We start from the raw sequence: 15,119 nt of genomic DNA on the forward strand, positions 1-15,119 counted from the left end.
CCCCAGGCTTCAAGTCGTGCGACTCCTGTTGCAATTCCATGCCCAGAAGCGATCCACACTCCGAGTGTCTTCGCTGTCTGGGCGAGGCTCACATAAGTGAGCACTGCAAAAGCTGTAAGTCCTCCAAGCCCCGGACTAAGCGCGAATGTGAGATCCATCTCTGGGCCCTATTTATGGAGTCGGCACTGGCCCCGGCACCGATGTGCCGAACCGACCCGGCGCTGGGCACCATGTCCTCGGTGCGGAGCGACACCCCGTCCACCAGTTGGCACCGCTCCCCCGTTAAGAAGCAAGCCAAGACCCAGCGGCGCCGAGACAAGGACAGGGGTGAGGCCAGACCCAAGTTGGGCAGCCCATGATCTCCTTCAGGACCCAGACCTCCGACTCGTATGGAGCAGAGTAGTCCGGCCCCGTCAGTGAGTGCCTCCCCGACGATGCGGATTCCATCGACGTCGGAGGCTGCTCAGGCAGCGCACGACATCCTCGTCCTGCCAGTTCCAAGCGGGCCGCCCGAGCCAGGCCCCCAGGCCCACGGAAAGCCGCCGCTGGGCGCCCACCAGCCATCACTGGCCAGGTCGGAGGTAGAGGTCTCTGCTCAATCTGCGGGGCCTTCCCGAAGCCCGCAACAGACCTCCACTCTGTTGTCAGGGTCGCCTGGGAGCGAGTTGCCGGAGTCCTGCTCGGCCCCCAGGAGCCGCAGACGCCAAGACAGGAAGCGTCGACACTCTTTGTCCTGCCGAAGTGATAGCAGGTCTCGACGCCATCAGCACTGCCGACCATATCACGGCACATACCATGATCGGAGTGTATCCAGTCACTGGCACCGAGGAGTCGTAGCCGCGGCCATCGATGGGACACCAGAGATAGCACCTCCGACATATACGTTTCATCGTCGTCGAGGTCTAAATCCCGGGGCCGGACCCGACAGGGACAGGACCAGACAAGCCGCTCATACGGCACCGTGCGCTCCTCGGCCACCTCTGCCTCGGTGCCCAGCCATCCCTCCCCGGGCCGCACCGTCCCCCAGGAACGTGTAACCCTGGTAGGACCCCAGACGACTCAGTGGCAAGGGGTGCCATGGCAAGGACAGTGGTGCCAGTGGGCACCGTGGCCCCAGGCGCCCGCACTGCTGGGGCCCCGCTCTGTGGCTGGGGCATCCCAAGCCCACTTGGCGTCCCCGCCTCAGCACCGAGACCAGTCCTCGGGGACCACGCCACCGGCACCGCACCCAGACCAGGATGTGCAATGTGACCTACCGCCACCGCCCGATGCACTAAGGGCTGTCCCAGTCATCCCGTCGACACTGGACAAGTCCATAGTGGCACCGCCCCCTCCTTCTCAGGAGGACTCCGGCAGGTAGTCACCAACCTCCAGCTCCAGGCGGAGGAGATGGAGGAACCTTCGGACAACTTGTTTAATGTCCTCTCCTCCTCGGCACCGGGCCGTGTGGCATTACCACTTCACCAAGGGGTAGCCAACATTTCAATTGGACTATGGCAAACCCTGTCCTCTCTGACGCCCGTTTCCAAAAAGGCAGAACAGAAATACTTTGTGCCAACAGAAGGGCATGAGTACCTTTACACTCACCCTACCCCGAACTCATTGGTTGTGGAGTCAGTCAACCACTATGAACGACACAGCCAGCCCGCACCAACCCCCAAGGACAAGGAAGCCAGGAGACTGGACACTTTTGGGAAAAAAAGTTTATTCCTCTGCCAGTTTCCAGCCCAGGGTTGCAAACCATCAAGCACTCCTGAGCAGGTATGACTTTAACTTGTGGGGCTCCTTGCCAAAATTCGAGCCCTCCCTCCAAAAGCAGGATAGGAAGGAGTTCAGGGCTCTAGTTGATGAGGGTGTGGCGGCAGCGAAAGCAGCTCTCCAGGCCGCCTCGGATGCAGCTGACACGGCGGCTCGTTCGATGGCCACGGCTATCTCCATGCGATGGGCGTCATGGCTTTCCCTGTCAGGGCTGTCAGTTGAATCCCAGTCCTTAATGCAAGACCTGTCATTTGATGGCAAGGCGTTATTCACGGACCAGACACTCGTCTGCACAGGATGAAGGACTCCCGCACCCCCTGTAGACACTCGCTCCGTATGTCCCGCCAGCCAAGGACAAGTCCAGACCGCAGCCCTTGGTTCCCCCTCCATGGGGCAGATACGAGCCCCCGCCCAAGAGGCCTAGGGACCAGAGGTGCAGATCACAGCATCAATCCCACTCGGCCCCACGCCCTGGACCCTCGAAGGGCAAGAGGCAGGGCAAGAGGCGTTTTTGACTGTTTGCGGGGGACCACCTGGCCTGTTGCCAGGGAAACCCCCCACCCCAGTTAATAAAGTTGTTTTTTGGCAACCATTTATCTGCCTTCAGAGTACATTGGTCCCGTATAACGTCGGACCGGTGGGTCCTCAGTACCATTTCCGAGGGGTACAGACTGCAGTTCGATTCTACCCCACCACACCTCCCTCCGCCCCGGGATGCCCCGGGGGACCCGGAGCATGCCCTTCTGTTAAGTCAGGAGGTGACTCGCCTCCTCACCCTAGGCGTGGTGGAGAGGAATTCCAGGGCATAGGGTTTTATTCCCGGTATTTCTGGCGAAAGGTGGGCTCAGACCCATCCTCGACCTGCAGAATCTCAACCAGTTCCTGGTTCGCTGCAAATTCCATATGGTGTCCCTGGCCTCTATTGTCCCGTCCCTGGACCTGGGAGATTGGTTCGCAGCCCTGGACCTCCAGGATGCGTACTTCCATATCCACATTTTCGAGGGCCACAGACGCTTGCTCCACTTCCTGGTGGGGACAGACCACTACCAGTTTACGGTCTTCCCCTTTGGCCTTTCCACAGCCCCCAGTGTTTTCACCAAGTGCATGGCAGTAGTGACAGCCCATCTAAGGAGGAACGGGCTGCAAATCTTCCCCTACCTGGACGACGGGCTGCTCAAGGGCAAGTCTCGATCCCAGGTGCAGACGCAGATGGAATTCCTGCTAGATACATGCACGAGTCTAGGCCTAGTGGTCAACGAGGAGAAGTCCACGTTAGTTCCGGTTCAGCGCAAACACTTCATAGGGGCACGGTTAGACTGGATGGTGGCCACGGCCTCTCTCCCCTGGGACAGGTTCGAGACGCTCAAAAGTCTCATTGCCTCGGTCACGGCCTTCCCTGTGACGACGGCACGGGTGTGTCTTCAAATCCTAGACCATATGGCAGCATACACCTCTGTGGTGCGACACGCCAGGCTCAGGATGAGGCCCCTCCAACTCTGGCTGGCCTCCCGTTATTCTCAGGCCAGGGATGGCCTGGACAAGGTCGTCACATTGCCACCCAACGTAGTGGCTGACCTGCAATGGTGGTCCCTCCCGAGCAATATGCTTCAAGGTATCCCCTTCCGAGAGCCCCCTCCCTCACTAGATGTGGTGTCGGACTCCTCGGACCTGGGATGGGGAGACCATATGGGGAACTTCAAAACCCAGGGCAGATGGTCAACCCCCGGAATTGTCCCTGCACATAAATGTCAGGGAACTCAGGGCGGTAGGCCTGGCGTGCATGGCCTTCCGCCAGCACCTAGGAGGGAAGGTGGTAGGAGTCCTCACAGACAATATGACTGCGATGTATTATATCAACAGGCAAGGGGGCACACGTTCCGTGGCCTTGTGCCAGGAAGCCCAGCTCCTGTGGGAGTTCTGTATAGCCCACGACATCCTTCTAAGGGCCTTTCACCTGCCCGGCAAGCGCAATATGCTCGCGGATCACCTAAGCAGGTTTTTCTCCCAACAACACGAGTTGTCCCTACACAGGGAGGTGGCCAGGAGGCTCTTCCCACAGTGGGGTACTCCCCAAGTAGATCTGTTCACCACCACCCAGAATCGCCTGTGCCCACGATTCTGCTCCAGAGTGGGAGAGGGCGAAGGGGTGATATCGGACACGTTCCTAATCCCATGGTCGGGCTGCCTGTTCTATGCCTTCCCGCCCTTTCCCCGATAGGCAAAGTCCTACAGAAAGTGAAAGCGGACGGGGCGCAGATTATCCTCATAGCCCCGGTTTGGGCCCGTCAGCATTGGTACAGGACCCTCCTGCAGCTTTCAGTGGCCCCCCCGCACAGGCTGCCGCTTCGACCAGACCTCCTCTCCCAGGAGGGAGGACGTCTCCTCCATCCCAACCTGGCCGCACTCCACTTGACAGCGTGGCTGCTCCATGGTTGAATGAGGAGGAGGGGAGGTGTTCCGAGGATGTTAGACAGGTCCTGCTTGAGAGTAGGAAGCCGTCCACACATCGAACCTACCTGGCCAAATGGTATCAGTTCTCCATGTGGGTGAGGGATAGGGGTTCCTCCCCCTCCTCTGCATCTCTCCAGCTCATCCTCGACTACCTCCTCTCCCTTAGGTCCCAGGGGCTGGCACCCTCCTCGGTCAGGGTGCACCTGGCGGCCATTTCGGCCTTCCACCCACTGGTGCAGGGCCTCTTGGTGTTTTCACACCACATGACGTCCCGGTTCCTAATAGGGCTGGATCAGGCTTTCCCTTACGCTAGACCCCCGGTCCTGCCCTGGGACCTGAACCTAGTGCTCTCCTGCCTCACAGGATCCCCTTTTGTGCCCTTGGCCACATGTTCTTGGTCCCACTTGTCGTGGAAAGTGGCATTCCTGGTGGCTATCACCTCAGCCCGCTGGGTCTCGGAGCTTAAGGCCCTGACCTCCGAGCCCCCGTATACAGTCTTCCATAGGGATAAGGTCCAGCTCCGCCTGCACCCAGCCTTCCTGCCGAAGGTAGTCTTGGCTTTTCACATGGATCGGGACATTTTCCTCCCGGTCCACTGTCCTAAGCCCCATTCCTCCAATGAGGAATGACGCCTGCACGTGCTAGCTGTGCATAGAGCGCTGGCCTTTTACCTAGACCGGACCAGGCCATTCCAGAAATCCCCTCAGCTTTTCATTGCTTCAGCCGAGCGCATGAGGGGTCTACCGGTTTCCTCCCAGCGGATCTCCCGCTGGATCACTTCATGTTTTCACATGTGTTACGACCTGGCAGGGCTTCCCCCGCCTAATATAGTGAAGGCTCATTCAACGAGAGCTCAGGCCTCGTCAGCGGTCTACGTGGTTCATGTCTCCATTCAGGACATCTGCAGGGCTGCTACATGGTCCTCTGTCCACACCTTTTCATCGCACTATGCGATCATCTCCCAAACGCGGGATGACACCAGGTTTGGTAGGGCGGTATTCCGCCCGAATAACCCTTAAACTCCTACCCGCCTCCATCAGATATAGCTTGGAGTCACCTACTGAGCAATCACTCGAAGAAGAAAGGACAGTTACCTGTTCCATAACTGGCGTTCTTCTAGATGTTTTGCTCAGGTGTATTCCACATCCCGCCCTCCTTCCCCTCTGTCAGAGTTGTCTGGCAAGAAGGAACTGAGGGTGGGGGAGCACGCAGCCCCCTTTATGGCGCGATATAGAGGCGCCACTCCAGGGGTCGCAGCGGTGATCCCGACTATGGGTACTGCTAAGGGAAAACCTTCCGGCACAGGTGCACATGGCGAGCACGCACACCTACTGTGGAATACACCTGAGCAACACATCTTGAAGAACGCCAGTTACGGAACAGGTAACTGTCCTTTACTCTTTCCTGATACATACAGAAAACAAAGGGTCTGTGACCTCATCTGGAACTCATTGTTTTGAATGAACACAATGTACAGTAAAACTAATGCTTAGCCTGCTGTCTCTGCAATCAGTCCTTTTCATCAAATAATAAAATCTCTAGAATCAATCTGCCAAAGAGAGTGTTATTTATTAGAGAGCAAACAAATTGCTAACCGTGTTCATGCATTGCTATTCCCTCTAGGGCCAGATTTTCAAACATGCACACAACAGGTGCACCTGCATGAACGTGCTGGCAAATGAGTTGGTTGGGCCAATATACATCAGTAGGCTGTATACTGATGCTTTCTAAAACTCCTGTCTTTCTGTGTGCTACTCCCAGCAGAGCAGTAAACTGAAATTAACAAGATTTGATGAGTGCTTTAGAAATTGCTCCCCTTTTGTTCTTTTTCCTCACCCCCTGCTCAGTGTGCATCAGCAGTGGAGTACAGAGAGGAGCAGAGCAGGTGATTGCAAGTGTGAAATTAACAAAACTCTCTGACATTTACTGCTATTGAGCTTCAGAGAACTTTTTACTTTTACTTCATCTCTGAGAAGCCAGGCAGCAGAGCAGCTTGCAGGCTGGGAGGAGAAGCAGTAAAGGGAAGAGGGGAATAAAGCAGCACAGAATACAAAGAAAAGAAGCAGAGGGAGAAGGGAAAGAGAAATGAGAGTATAAAATCACAGGCCAAAAATCTTTATGGCTGTGGAAGGTCCTGCTTGGGTGGAGCCACTTCCTCACAGCCTCAGAGAAGATTGGGGACAGGGCTGGATAGCTGCAGATCCACTTGCCAAACTGACTGATATCCCATCAGACCTCATTGGACCTCACCTGCAGACAGTTTGGTTCGAGCTGGGGAGAGGATTGGACACGGAGAATAGAGAAACAACAGGAAAAACATAGACATAACCTTAGAAAAAAGACAGCTAAGAAAGACTAGAGAGAGGAGAGAGGGAAAAGGAGCAAAAAAGGAGAGAGAGAAGAGAAAATTGGAAAAGACAGAAATAAGATAAATGTGGAGATGCCCACAATGAGTGCTACAGGATTTGGGGGGAGACAGCATGCATTAAGCAGGGCAGGGATACACAGTGTGGCATTAAATCTTTTAAAATAAAAAGACAAAAGGAAGCTAGTTAATATGTACTCTTGAACTAAGGAAAGGAAATAGCTACTGAAACAGTTTTAATAAATAGCAATTATTAACTTCTAAATAGCAAAACTCCTGAAAAAATAAATCAATGTGTAAAAACTTGTAACACATTATTAATGTTTTCACTGTAATATTTGTGTTGCAAGATTTTACATAAATACCCTGATATTTACAGAACGTAGGAGGTCCTAGCAAGGCAGGTGTGGTGAATGGAGGATGCTAGGATGTAGGACATGTTAAATAGGGTTGGAGAAGATGGTATCACCACCATGACCACTAGTTTTTTACCTTTTGATCACGCATACAGGAAAAACACATTTGCCTGTACAAACAGATATTTGTACATGGAAATCAGGTGTGTGGGTGTTACAAGTGGCTCAGATTTCTTATTTTCTTAAGCACAAAAGCAATTAGGCAGTAACTAATGAGCTGTAAACAATGAAACATGGCTGCTGAGGTGCAAAATTGCCCAATCACAGATGTTAACATGTGTTTTTCTTTAAACAGTCTCCTCTTCATCCAATTCCTGCATCACCCACAAGTCCCCAGTCTGGCCTGGATGGAAGTAACTCCACTCTGTCAGGCAGTGCCAGCAGTGGTGTGTCCTCCTTAAGTGAGAGTAACTTTGGACACTCGTCTGAGCCCCCTCCTCGCACAGACACCATGGATTCTGTCCCTAGCCAGGCCTGGAATACTGATGAAGACTTAGAGACACCCTACCTCCCTGTCAGGTACAGTCTCTCTGAACCTGATGTTCTGGAGTCACTCAAATCCCAGCCATGTCGAAGCCACTCTGCTCCATCTGGTGTCATTCCTCAGGACACTATGGACCCTCCAGCTCTCCCCCCAAAACCATATCATGCTCGGCTCCCGAACATGGAGAATGAAGAGGAAATGATGCTGATGATGGAAGAGGAAGACAAACACCGGCCACTGCATCGCAAAGTCTCCCAACCAGCTAGTGGTGGAAAGGAGGAGCAGGCCAGGGTAGCATGGGAGCATGGCATCAGTGAGCAGTAAGCAGGACTACCTGGAAAGAAGCTTGTGTAGTAATTCCAGGTCTGATCAGAAGAAAGACGTAAAAGTTCAGGACTCAGAGGAGAGAACAGAGATCCAATTCTTTACTTTCTACTGCCATGAGTTAATGTCCGGAGCCCATACAAAGCTTGGGCTGGCATGTGAGGTTGCTGCTTTCCTTTTTATTGCATTTTATACTTTTTGGTTTTGTTATTTTTAATTATTATTTTTTGTGTGCAGTGGGTGCTTTATTCCTTCTGCAGTTTATCAGACCACACAAAGTGGCATGTAAGCTGTTAGCCATAGAGACTTGCAGAAACTGAAAAGAATTGGAATATTGAAGGGGGGATGTGGCAAGTTGTTTTAAAAAGCTTTCCTCCTGGTTTTGAGACGCACACAAGTAGAAGCAGTTGCACTAGGGACATGTTTCTTTGCTGCATAGAAGTGAAAGCTCATTGCTGAATTCAGGGATTCCATGAACTGTCAGGCTGGAAGGTGCATTCTCTGCAGGCAATGGAAACTTGGCTGTTCTATGAAGAAACTGTCTTTTCCAGGTGTGTGACCATAAACAGCATTATAGTAGTCTCCTGCATTGACTCAATTGTGATGAAATGATCTAACCAGTGCTGACAGGCTTCCATATTGATTTCTGAGGTATCATTTCAAATAAACTCTGCCTCCTTTGGTTTTTCATGGACATGTACTTTGGTTTTTCATGTTTTTGTTCCATAATTTCATTTTTTTACTGGGTAAACCAGCCTGCTTTTCCATTGGAGTCATAGTCCATATCCACCTTTACTGCAGGGTAAGAGTGGGTTATGTAGCCTTTAGCACTGCAACCCAATTCTGAGCCTTTTCCCATGCCTAACTCTGGGCAAGTGGTTGTAACCAGCACTTTTATTCCAGTCAAGTAACCAGTTGAATGGCTCATTCCACAACTGCTTGATGACTCAGCAAGTAAGAAGAGAAGGCTTGAATTCATCATATCCAGTCCTTGCCTCAGGATTGAAAGTCTGCACAATCCACACCAACATCCATTAACTGTGTTTGTTACTGTAATAGCTTATGTGCCCTTCTGATACATTTCACTGCTGCTGCTGCGGCTCAATGCCTCCATCTCTCCCTTCAGATAGCTGGAAGAAATACCCAGTGTGTAGTGTGCACTCCAGCTTCAGGGATTTTAAAGATGAACTGTCAGGGGAAAGGGGGGAGATGTTTATTCCCTTTTTTGCTTCTTTATGGTGTGTAAAGAAGGCTTGAAAAGTTTTTCTTGTTTTATTGTAAGGGTTTTTTCCCCTCTGTTTTTTACATTGCACAAATATCCAGTCTTGACTTCCCTTTTTTGCTGGCAGACTCTGTAAAGAACTGTAGAATTTAGTGCAATTATGGTATGACACAAAGCAAGAGATTGAGACCAGAGCAGTTGGGTGGGGAAGGGAATGTTAGTCAGGTTGTTTTAAGTTCTAGGTTTTTTTGTTTTCTTTGTTTAACACCTGCTTAGTACCTGACAAACGGGAGAAAAACTTTGTTGGTGAAAGATCCAATAAAACTGCCATTTTATTTGAGGGCTGAGAAATTTCCCAGTTCTCAAGTCTTTTGAGAAATCTTCCAGCAAAAATAGGGAAGAAAATATCCATCTATGCTGTTTCCAATATATCATAAACATTATAAAGAAGCAAAAAAGGAAACTTTTTTTTCCCTTTGCAAGTCATCTTTAGCACTACCTCTATGCAAAGTGACTGGTCAAATACACCATTTCCAAATTCTCCTGAAAATGATAATCTGTATCAAGTTTGGACTCAGGTGGCCATTGTATAGAGCGGGTGTTGAGATAGTTCATTTATTCTTTCTCAAGCTCTAGCCCATGCAAAAGAAATATTGTTCTGATTTTGTTTCTTAATTGGCCTGCCTGGCTAGAAAAAGATCTATCCCATTTCCTTTACCTTTCCTAAAGCAGGACACCTGGAATCATTGTATCTGTCACCATTGAAACACAGGTTTAAAATCTGGTCCACAATGGGCATTTCATCTCTAGCATAAATGCCAAGGCAGGTCTGAGTAGAAGTGAAAAATGGTGAAGCTCTTAAGAGCCTGTCTCAGGTGGTGTAAATCAGTGTCACTCCATTGAAATGAATGGAATATTCTGATCTACACCATCTGAGAATCTGGCCCAGGATCTTCATATGAAACTTTATGAGAACAAGACACTTATTTTCCTTTTTTGGTAGAAGGGTTAAACGTTATTGTATCTGGAAATGTAAGCTCTCCTTTAGAGCAAAAAATAAGGTGTCTGCGCATAAAGCTTTGTGAGTAAGTTGGAGTTAACATTCGAGTTAGCTCTAGTCAGTCCCACTAGCTGGATGTTTAGACTAACTGCTAACCAGAGTTCTAAGGGATTCCCTAAGGCATATCATGCTGCAATGATTGGAAGGACAGTGTCTGGCATGGAGATGCCCAGCTTTGATGTGTGATTTTATTTTATTTTTTTGGTAAAGGCTTTTTTTAAAAGTTAGATGATCAGTTAGCTTATATAAACAGATGTCAGCCAATTTTACAGTGGGTCCATAGCCACCAAGTTTCATGAAGGAGCAAATTCAATTAACACAAACATATTAGATTTGAGTCTCCAAGGAGTTATTCAGAACCATGGTCACATTTTTGCAAAATACTTTGTGTATTCTTTTTAAATGCCTAATTTCAGAGGGCAGTGGGGGGTGGGGTGGGAAGAGAAGGAGGTGGGGGAGATTCTATTATAATTAAGATCTGGATGTGAAACTCATACTACTCTGTGGGGCAAGTATGCTTGGCCAATAGCAGCATGAAAATTAAAGCCAAATTCAGCCCTGGGGTAAGCGGACACAACTGCATTTTCTGAATTAGGGCTGAATTTGGCCACCAGGGTTTGTTGCTGTGCTCTGTGTAACTATAGTAAATAGACATAATTTACAAGGAACATGGTCATTCCAAACTCATGTACCAAGTTTGAAATGGAAAATACTTCTTTTGGGTTCCTGGGCCACCACTTCTCTCCTGAATGCTTGGGCTATTAAACTTTCCACCATTGGTTTTTTACACCCTCTGTCTGGAGAAAAAGGAATGGGCAGAGGCAATGATGGAGGCGAAGCAATGAGAAGAATTGCATTAATCTGCCACATTAGTTGCTTATTGGTTGGAAGAATGTCTTGGTTGTGTTGCTAGGTGCAAGACCACAGGATTTTTTCCTCTTTTGTTTGTTTTGTTTAACCTTTATTTCCCACTTTGGGTGGGGAAGGGGTTACTACATACCCAAGGGGGGAGAAGGGGCAGCCAAATTGGAAAGGCTGTAGGGCAGAAGCAGGAAAAAAGTGTGATATTTAAATTTTCCTTCCATCATGCTTTTTTTTGTATATATCCCATTTGAATGCTGTGTATTTGTACAGGAAATTGAGCAAAAAATGTATAGATCGTGCTGTCTGACTGGTACTCTGCCCTGTAAATGTGTTTTTAACCTCTGGCATTCTGTGCTTATTTAAAAAAGGCAAAAACCTCTAACCACTTCTCTTTTGTGTATTCATGTTTAAAAAAAAAATTAAAAAAAGCTCTCTTAACTATAATGGAAAGCAAACATAAAAGAAAAAAAAGAATTTGAACAAGTGTCCTAAAGGTATTTCATTGTATATATTGTGATAGCATGTTTCCAGAACCAACAACTAAGTGATGTGAATTTTAGATGTAAATATCTGCTGTTTTTTTTTCCTTCCCCATTCACTCGACTGCTGTGATGTGGAATTAAAGATTAATACCTGATATTAAAACATTGGGTTAATGTGTATTCATTATGGTCTTGCTGAGGAGGTTGTCCAGATGCTGCTCCTGGTGTTCGCAGGGTCTGTGTGTGCTAGAGACAGAAACAGATAGTGTATTTTTAATCCTGTTTATCTTGCCCTACTTTCTTCTTGCAGGTGGTATCAAAATCCACAACAAAGAAACCAGCCACAACCCAGCATTTTGGGTGTGGGAAACTACTGAGGAGACAAAAAGGAAATCCAGGAACATTACATGGTGTAAGGGAACTGATTCCAAATTGCCTCCCTAATTGGCTGATTGCTGCTGTTTGAATTAAGATGAGAGTTTTCGTTTTTTAACATTTAAATCACCTAGTGCCGGGATGTCAAGCATACAGCCATGAGCCAAATCCAGCCAGATAGTTGTGTTTATGTGGCCAGCATAATATCAGATTGTGCATAACCTGATCTTTTATTTTTTTTTTAAGTAAGTAAGTTTCTTGCCCTCGTAGTCATGAGGAAGACCTTCCAATTGGCAAATGATTTTAACGGATGTAATGCTACCTGGCCAAGTCTGTGGACAACCAGAAACAATTACTCAGAAGTGTGAAATTGATTGTCTCCCATTAATCTCATTGGAGTGTCAACATTATGCATTTAATTACTAATTCATTAGCAGATAGAATGGGGAAACAGGTGGGAGTGAAGACCATAAGGAAGTGGGAGATAAGAGTTACTGCAGAAAATGAAATCCAAAGGAGATGTATGAATGAAGGGACTATGAGGAAGGAAAACTAACTAAAAGGTGGAAAGGTGGTGTTCCTAAAGGAGAGTGTATTTTTCACTGATGCTGAATCTGACAATAAGGTACTGAACAAATAATAGTATTAACTAAAAGTATAGTCATCCAGGCCCTTATAGATTTATTGAGCCACAGTCTATTGACTAGCTTGACTCCTGTTCTCAGAGTCCTTAGCTCAAAAAAAAAAAAAAAAAAATGGAGAGATAACAAGGCTGTTGTACTTGTGCCTTTAGGTTTTTGCTGGCTTATACAGGGCCGGTGCAACCATTTAGGTAAATTAGGCGACTGCCTACGGCGCTTAGTGGTTGGGGGGCCTAAAAGCCCACTCAGGCAAAGAGGTGGAGTGGAGGTGAGCTGGGGCGGGGGGGTGGGGGTGAGGGGAGGGCCACCCGCAGTAACGTGGGGGGCGCACAGGGGAACCGCTCCGTGCCCCAGATCACCTCCACTCTGCCTCCTCCGCTGAGCACACAACCCCCGCTCTAAGTCTCCTTCAATCAGCGCCGCAAGCCTGGGAGGGGAGGAGAATTAGAACGGCGCCGGCATGCTCAGCGGAGGAGGCAGAGTCGAGGTGAGCTGGGGCGGGCTCCCCAGGCGGGGTTAGCTGCGGCCGGGGGGGGAGGGGGGGAAGTCTCCCCAGGCGGGGTTAGCTGCTGTGGAGGCAGGCTCCCTGGGCGGGGTTAGCTTCTGCAGGGGGGGGGTGTCTCCCTGGGTGGGGTTAGCTGCAGAGGGGGGTTAGCTGGGGGTGGGGGGCGCAAGGTGGAAGTTTCACCTAGGGTGCAAAACTTCCTTGCACCGGCCCTGGGCTTATAGGTGGGGAATAAATACTTTACTTCAAAAGGCATTTGGCAGTAGGCAGTTTTATTGATTTAGATTTGTATCTGAGTTAGTTTTAAATCAATTTTTACTATTCTTCATTAGTATGCAATATACTTTATTGTGTATTTTCCCCTAGGATGTATATTGAAATCAGTTCCCCCTACCTATGAGACTTGCATCATTATTCCCATTTTACATTATAGGGAAACTGAGGCACAGAACGGTAAAATTACTTGTACAATGTTATGAAGCAAAGGCAGAACCAGAGTAGAACCCAGAAGCCCTGATTCATTGTTCCTTGATCTCAGGCCAAAGTAAATGGGCACCAAACAAATAACATATATTGATCAGAATAACAGTTCTGTAAATATTGCTGGGAAGTTGAAACAATGTTTTAAAATGAGTCAGATAAATGGAGGACTGTTCACTAAGGGTTCCAAGAAAGTGTGGTTATGCTCTCACCGACCAGCCAGAGTAATCACATTACTATACAAGCAATAACATACTTCAAGAAATCAGGATATACAGGAAAACAAGACCTTGTGTTTAACTTTAGAGGGTGGTGAAGTCACTTGGTCTTCTGCATCATGTTTCACCATGATAAAAGACAATCTGTAACCCAGGTGTAAATGCCTACTATGTTACATGATTGCTTATTTACCCAATTGAAGGCATGCTGATCCCATGTGAGATGATCAATACCTTGCAGGACTGGGCTATCAGCTTGAGCTGGATACTGTACCAGGCTACTGAGGGGCTCCTTTGAAAGGTTAAAATGTAAATATATATTTTTTTTCTCTTCCAGGTACACATAGACAGAAAATAAGGGCCTCACCTTATTGATATTATGAAAGAGGGAGAATGAAGAGAGTTGCTGCCCTTCTGTAGTCTACTGTAAGAGTAATGAACCTCTGAAGAGAAAGTGAGCTACAGGCCTGGTAATGTCCAAAATCCTCTCGCTAAAGTGAGGACTGTGGATTCCTTTATCCTAGTATGTAAGAAATTAGAACCTCTCATGCTGTTCTTCAACTTCTATTTCCAATCTTTTGGATGGGGTGTTTCATGCAGTGTGTTCACTCCTTAGCCGTGAGTTACAGAGGAATCTCTTCCCTGCCACAAAACAACAATTGTATATTGTCTTTGCTATGGAGGTGATATTACATAGTAGGGGAAAGCAGCCCAGCCACAAAAGCATGGATTGATATTCTAGGTGCCTCAACACGAACAAGCTCAGCCTTTGCTTTGGGGAGCTCCGGCATACGTTTTTGCTAAAATCAGCGAGATGAAAGAAAGCACATGGATCCTATGGCTTTTCCACAGAAAACCAAAAATGTTAAGATTTGGACATCTGAGGCCACATTCCTCATTGGCCCTCTGACCCCTTTGTACCAGTGAGGCTGTAGCAAAGGGGTTGTGTTTTAGGCAAAACTACTCTGGGGAATACCTGCTGGTCCCTGCACCTGTTTCAGAGCTGTGTCCACCAGTTCTGTTCCACCTCCACAAAGTTCAGGGAAGAGGTAAGGAAGGAGCATGGCCAGGGCAGAATCTGTTTCTCTACAGTAGTCCATAGTGACCATTGCAATAGGGGCACAAGTTAGACGTAGCCTGCACTGGGGCCCCACACACTCCCACAGTCCTTGAATAGGAGAGCTGCAAGCCTCATCCCCTCTGTTCCCATGCCAGCACAGGAATGAATCTAGTCCCTAGAAGGTGCACTGCTAGGTATCAGGCAAGTTGCAGTCTTCTATATGGAAAATGTTATTGGAGTTCATAGGTTCTTTTTCAGTCATACTGCTGGTTTGTGCCTCCAAGGGGCTTGCACTTGCTTCCTCCTTTGGACCTGGCACAGTGGTAAGAACAGCAGCTCTGAATCCACCTATTGAAATATCTGAAGAGAGCTTTGAATGGAAGACTACTTAAACCCCCTTGTGGACCAGCAGCT

The 15,119-nt window shown here is 48.4% G+C and overlaps 1 protein-coding gene and 1 long non-coding RNA gene across 8 annotated transcripts in view; one reads left to right on the plus strand and one right to left on the minus strand.

Moving 5' to 3' along the window:
- DOCK3 (dedicator of cytokinesis 3) overlaps positions 1-8,488 on the plus strand; it is a 694,815-nt gene extending 686,327 nt beyond the window's left edge. For all 7 annotated transcript variants that reach the window (XM_054034104.1, XM_054034108.1, XM_054034105.1 and 4 more), the window contains one exon: positions 7,286-8,488. In XM_054034104.1, coding sequence (XP_053890079.1) covers positions 7,286-7,798 — 513 coding nt within the window. In that variant the 3' untranslated portion in view covers positions 7,799-8,488. The remainder of the gene's footprint in view (positions 1-7,285) is intronic.
- LOC128840286 (uncharacterized) lies at positions 1,688-2,999 on the minus strand. The gene is made up of 2 exons (XR_008445629.1): positions 2,917-2,999; positions 1,688-2,002 (listed from the first exon to the last, which is right to left on the minus strand). It is a non-coding gene; the product is annotated as an uncharacterized LOC128840286 (long non-coding RNA).
- Positions 8,489-15,119: the final 6,631 nt, after the last annotated feature.

This window comes from Malaclemys terrapin, chromosome 7 (genome assembly GCF_027887155.1).
Source record: "Malaclemys terrapin pileata isolate rMalTer1 chromosome 7, rMalTer1.hap1, whole genome shotgun sequence".
NCBI lineage: Eukaryota > Metazoa > Chordata > Testudines > Emydidae > Malaclemys > Malaclemys terrapin.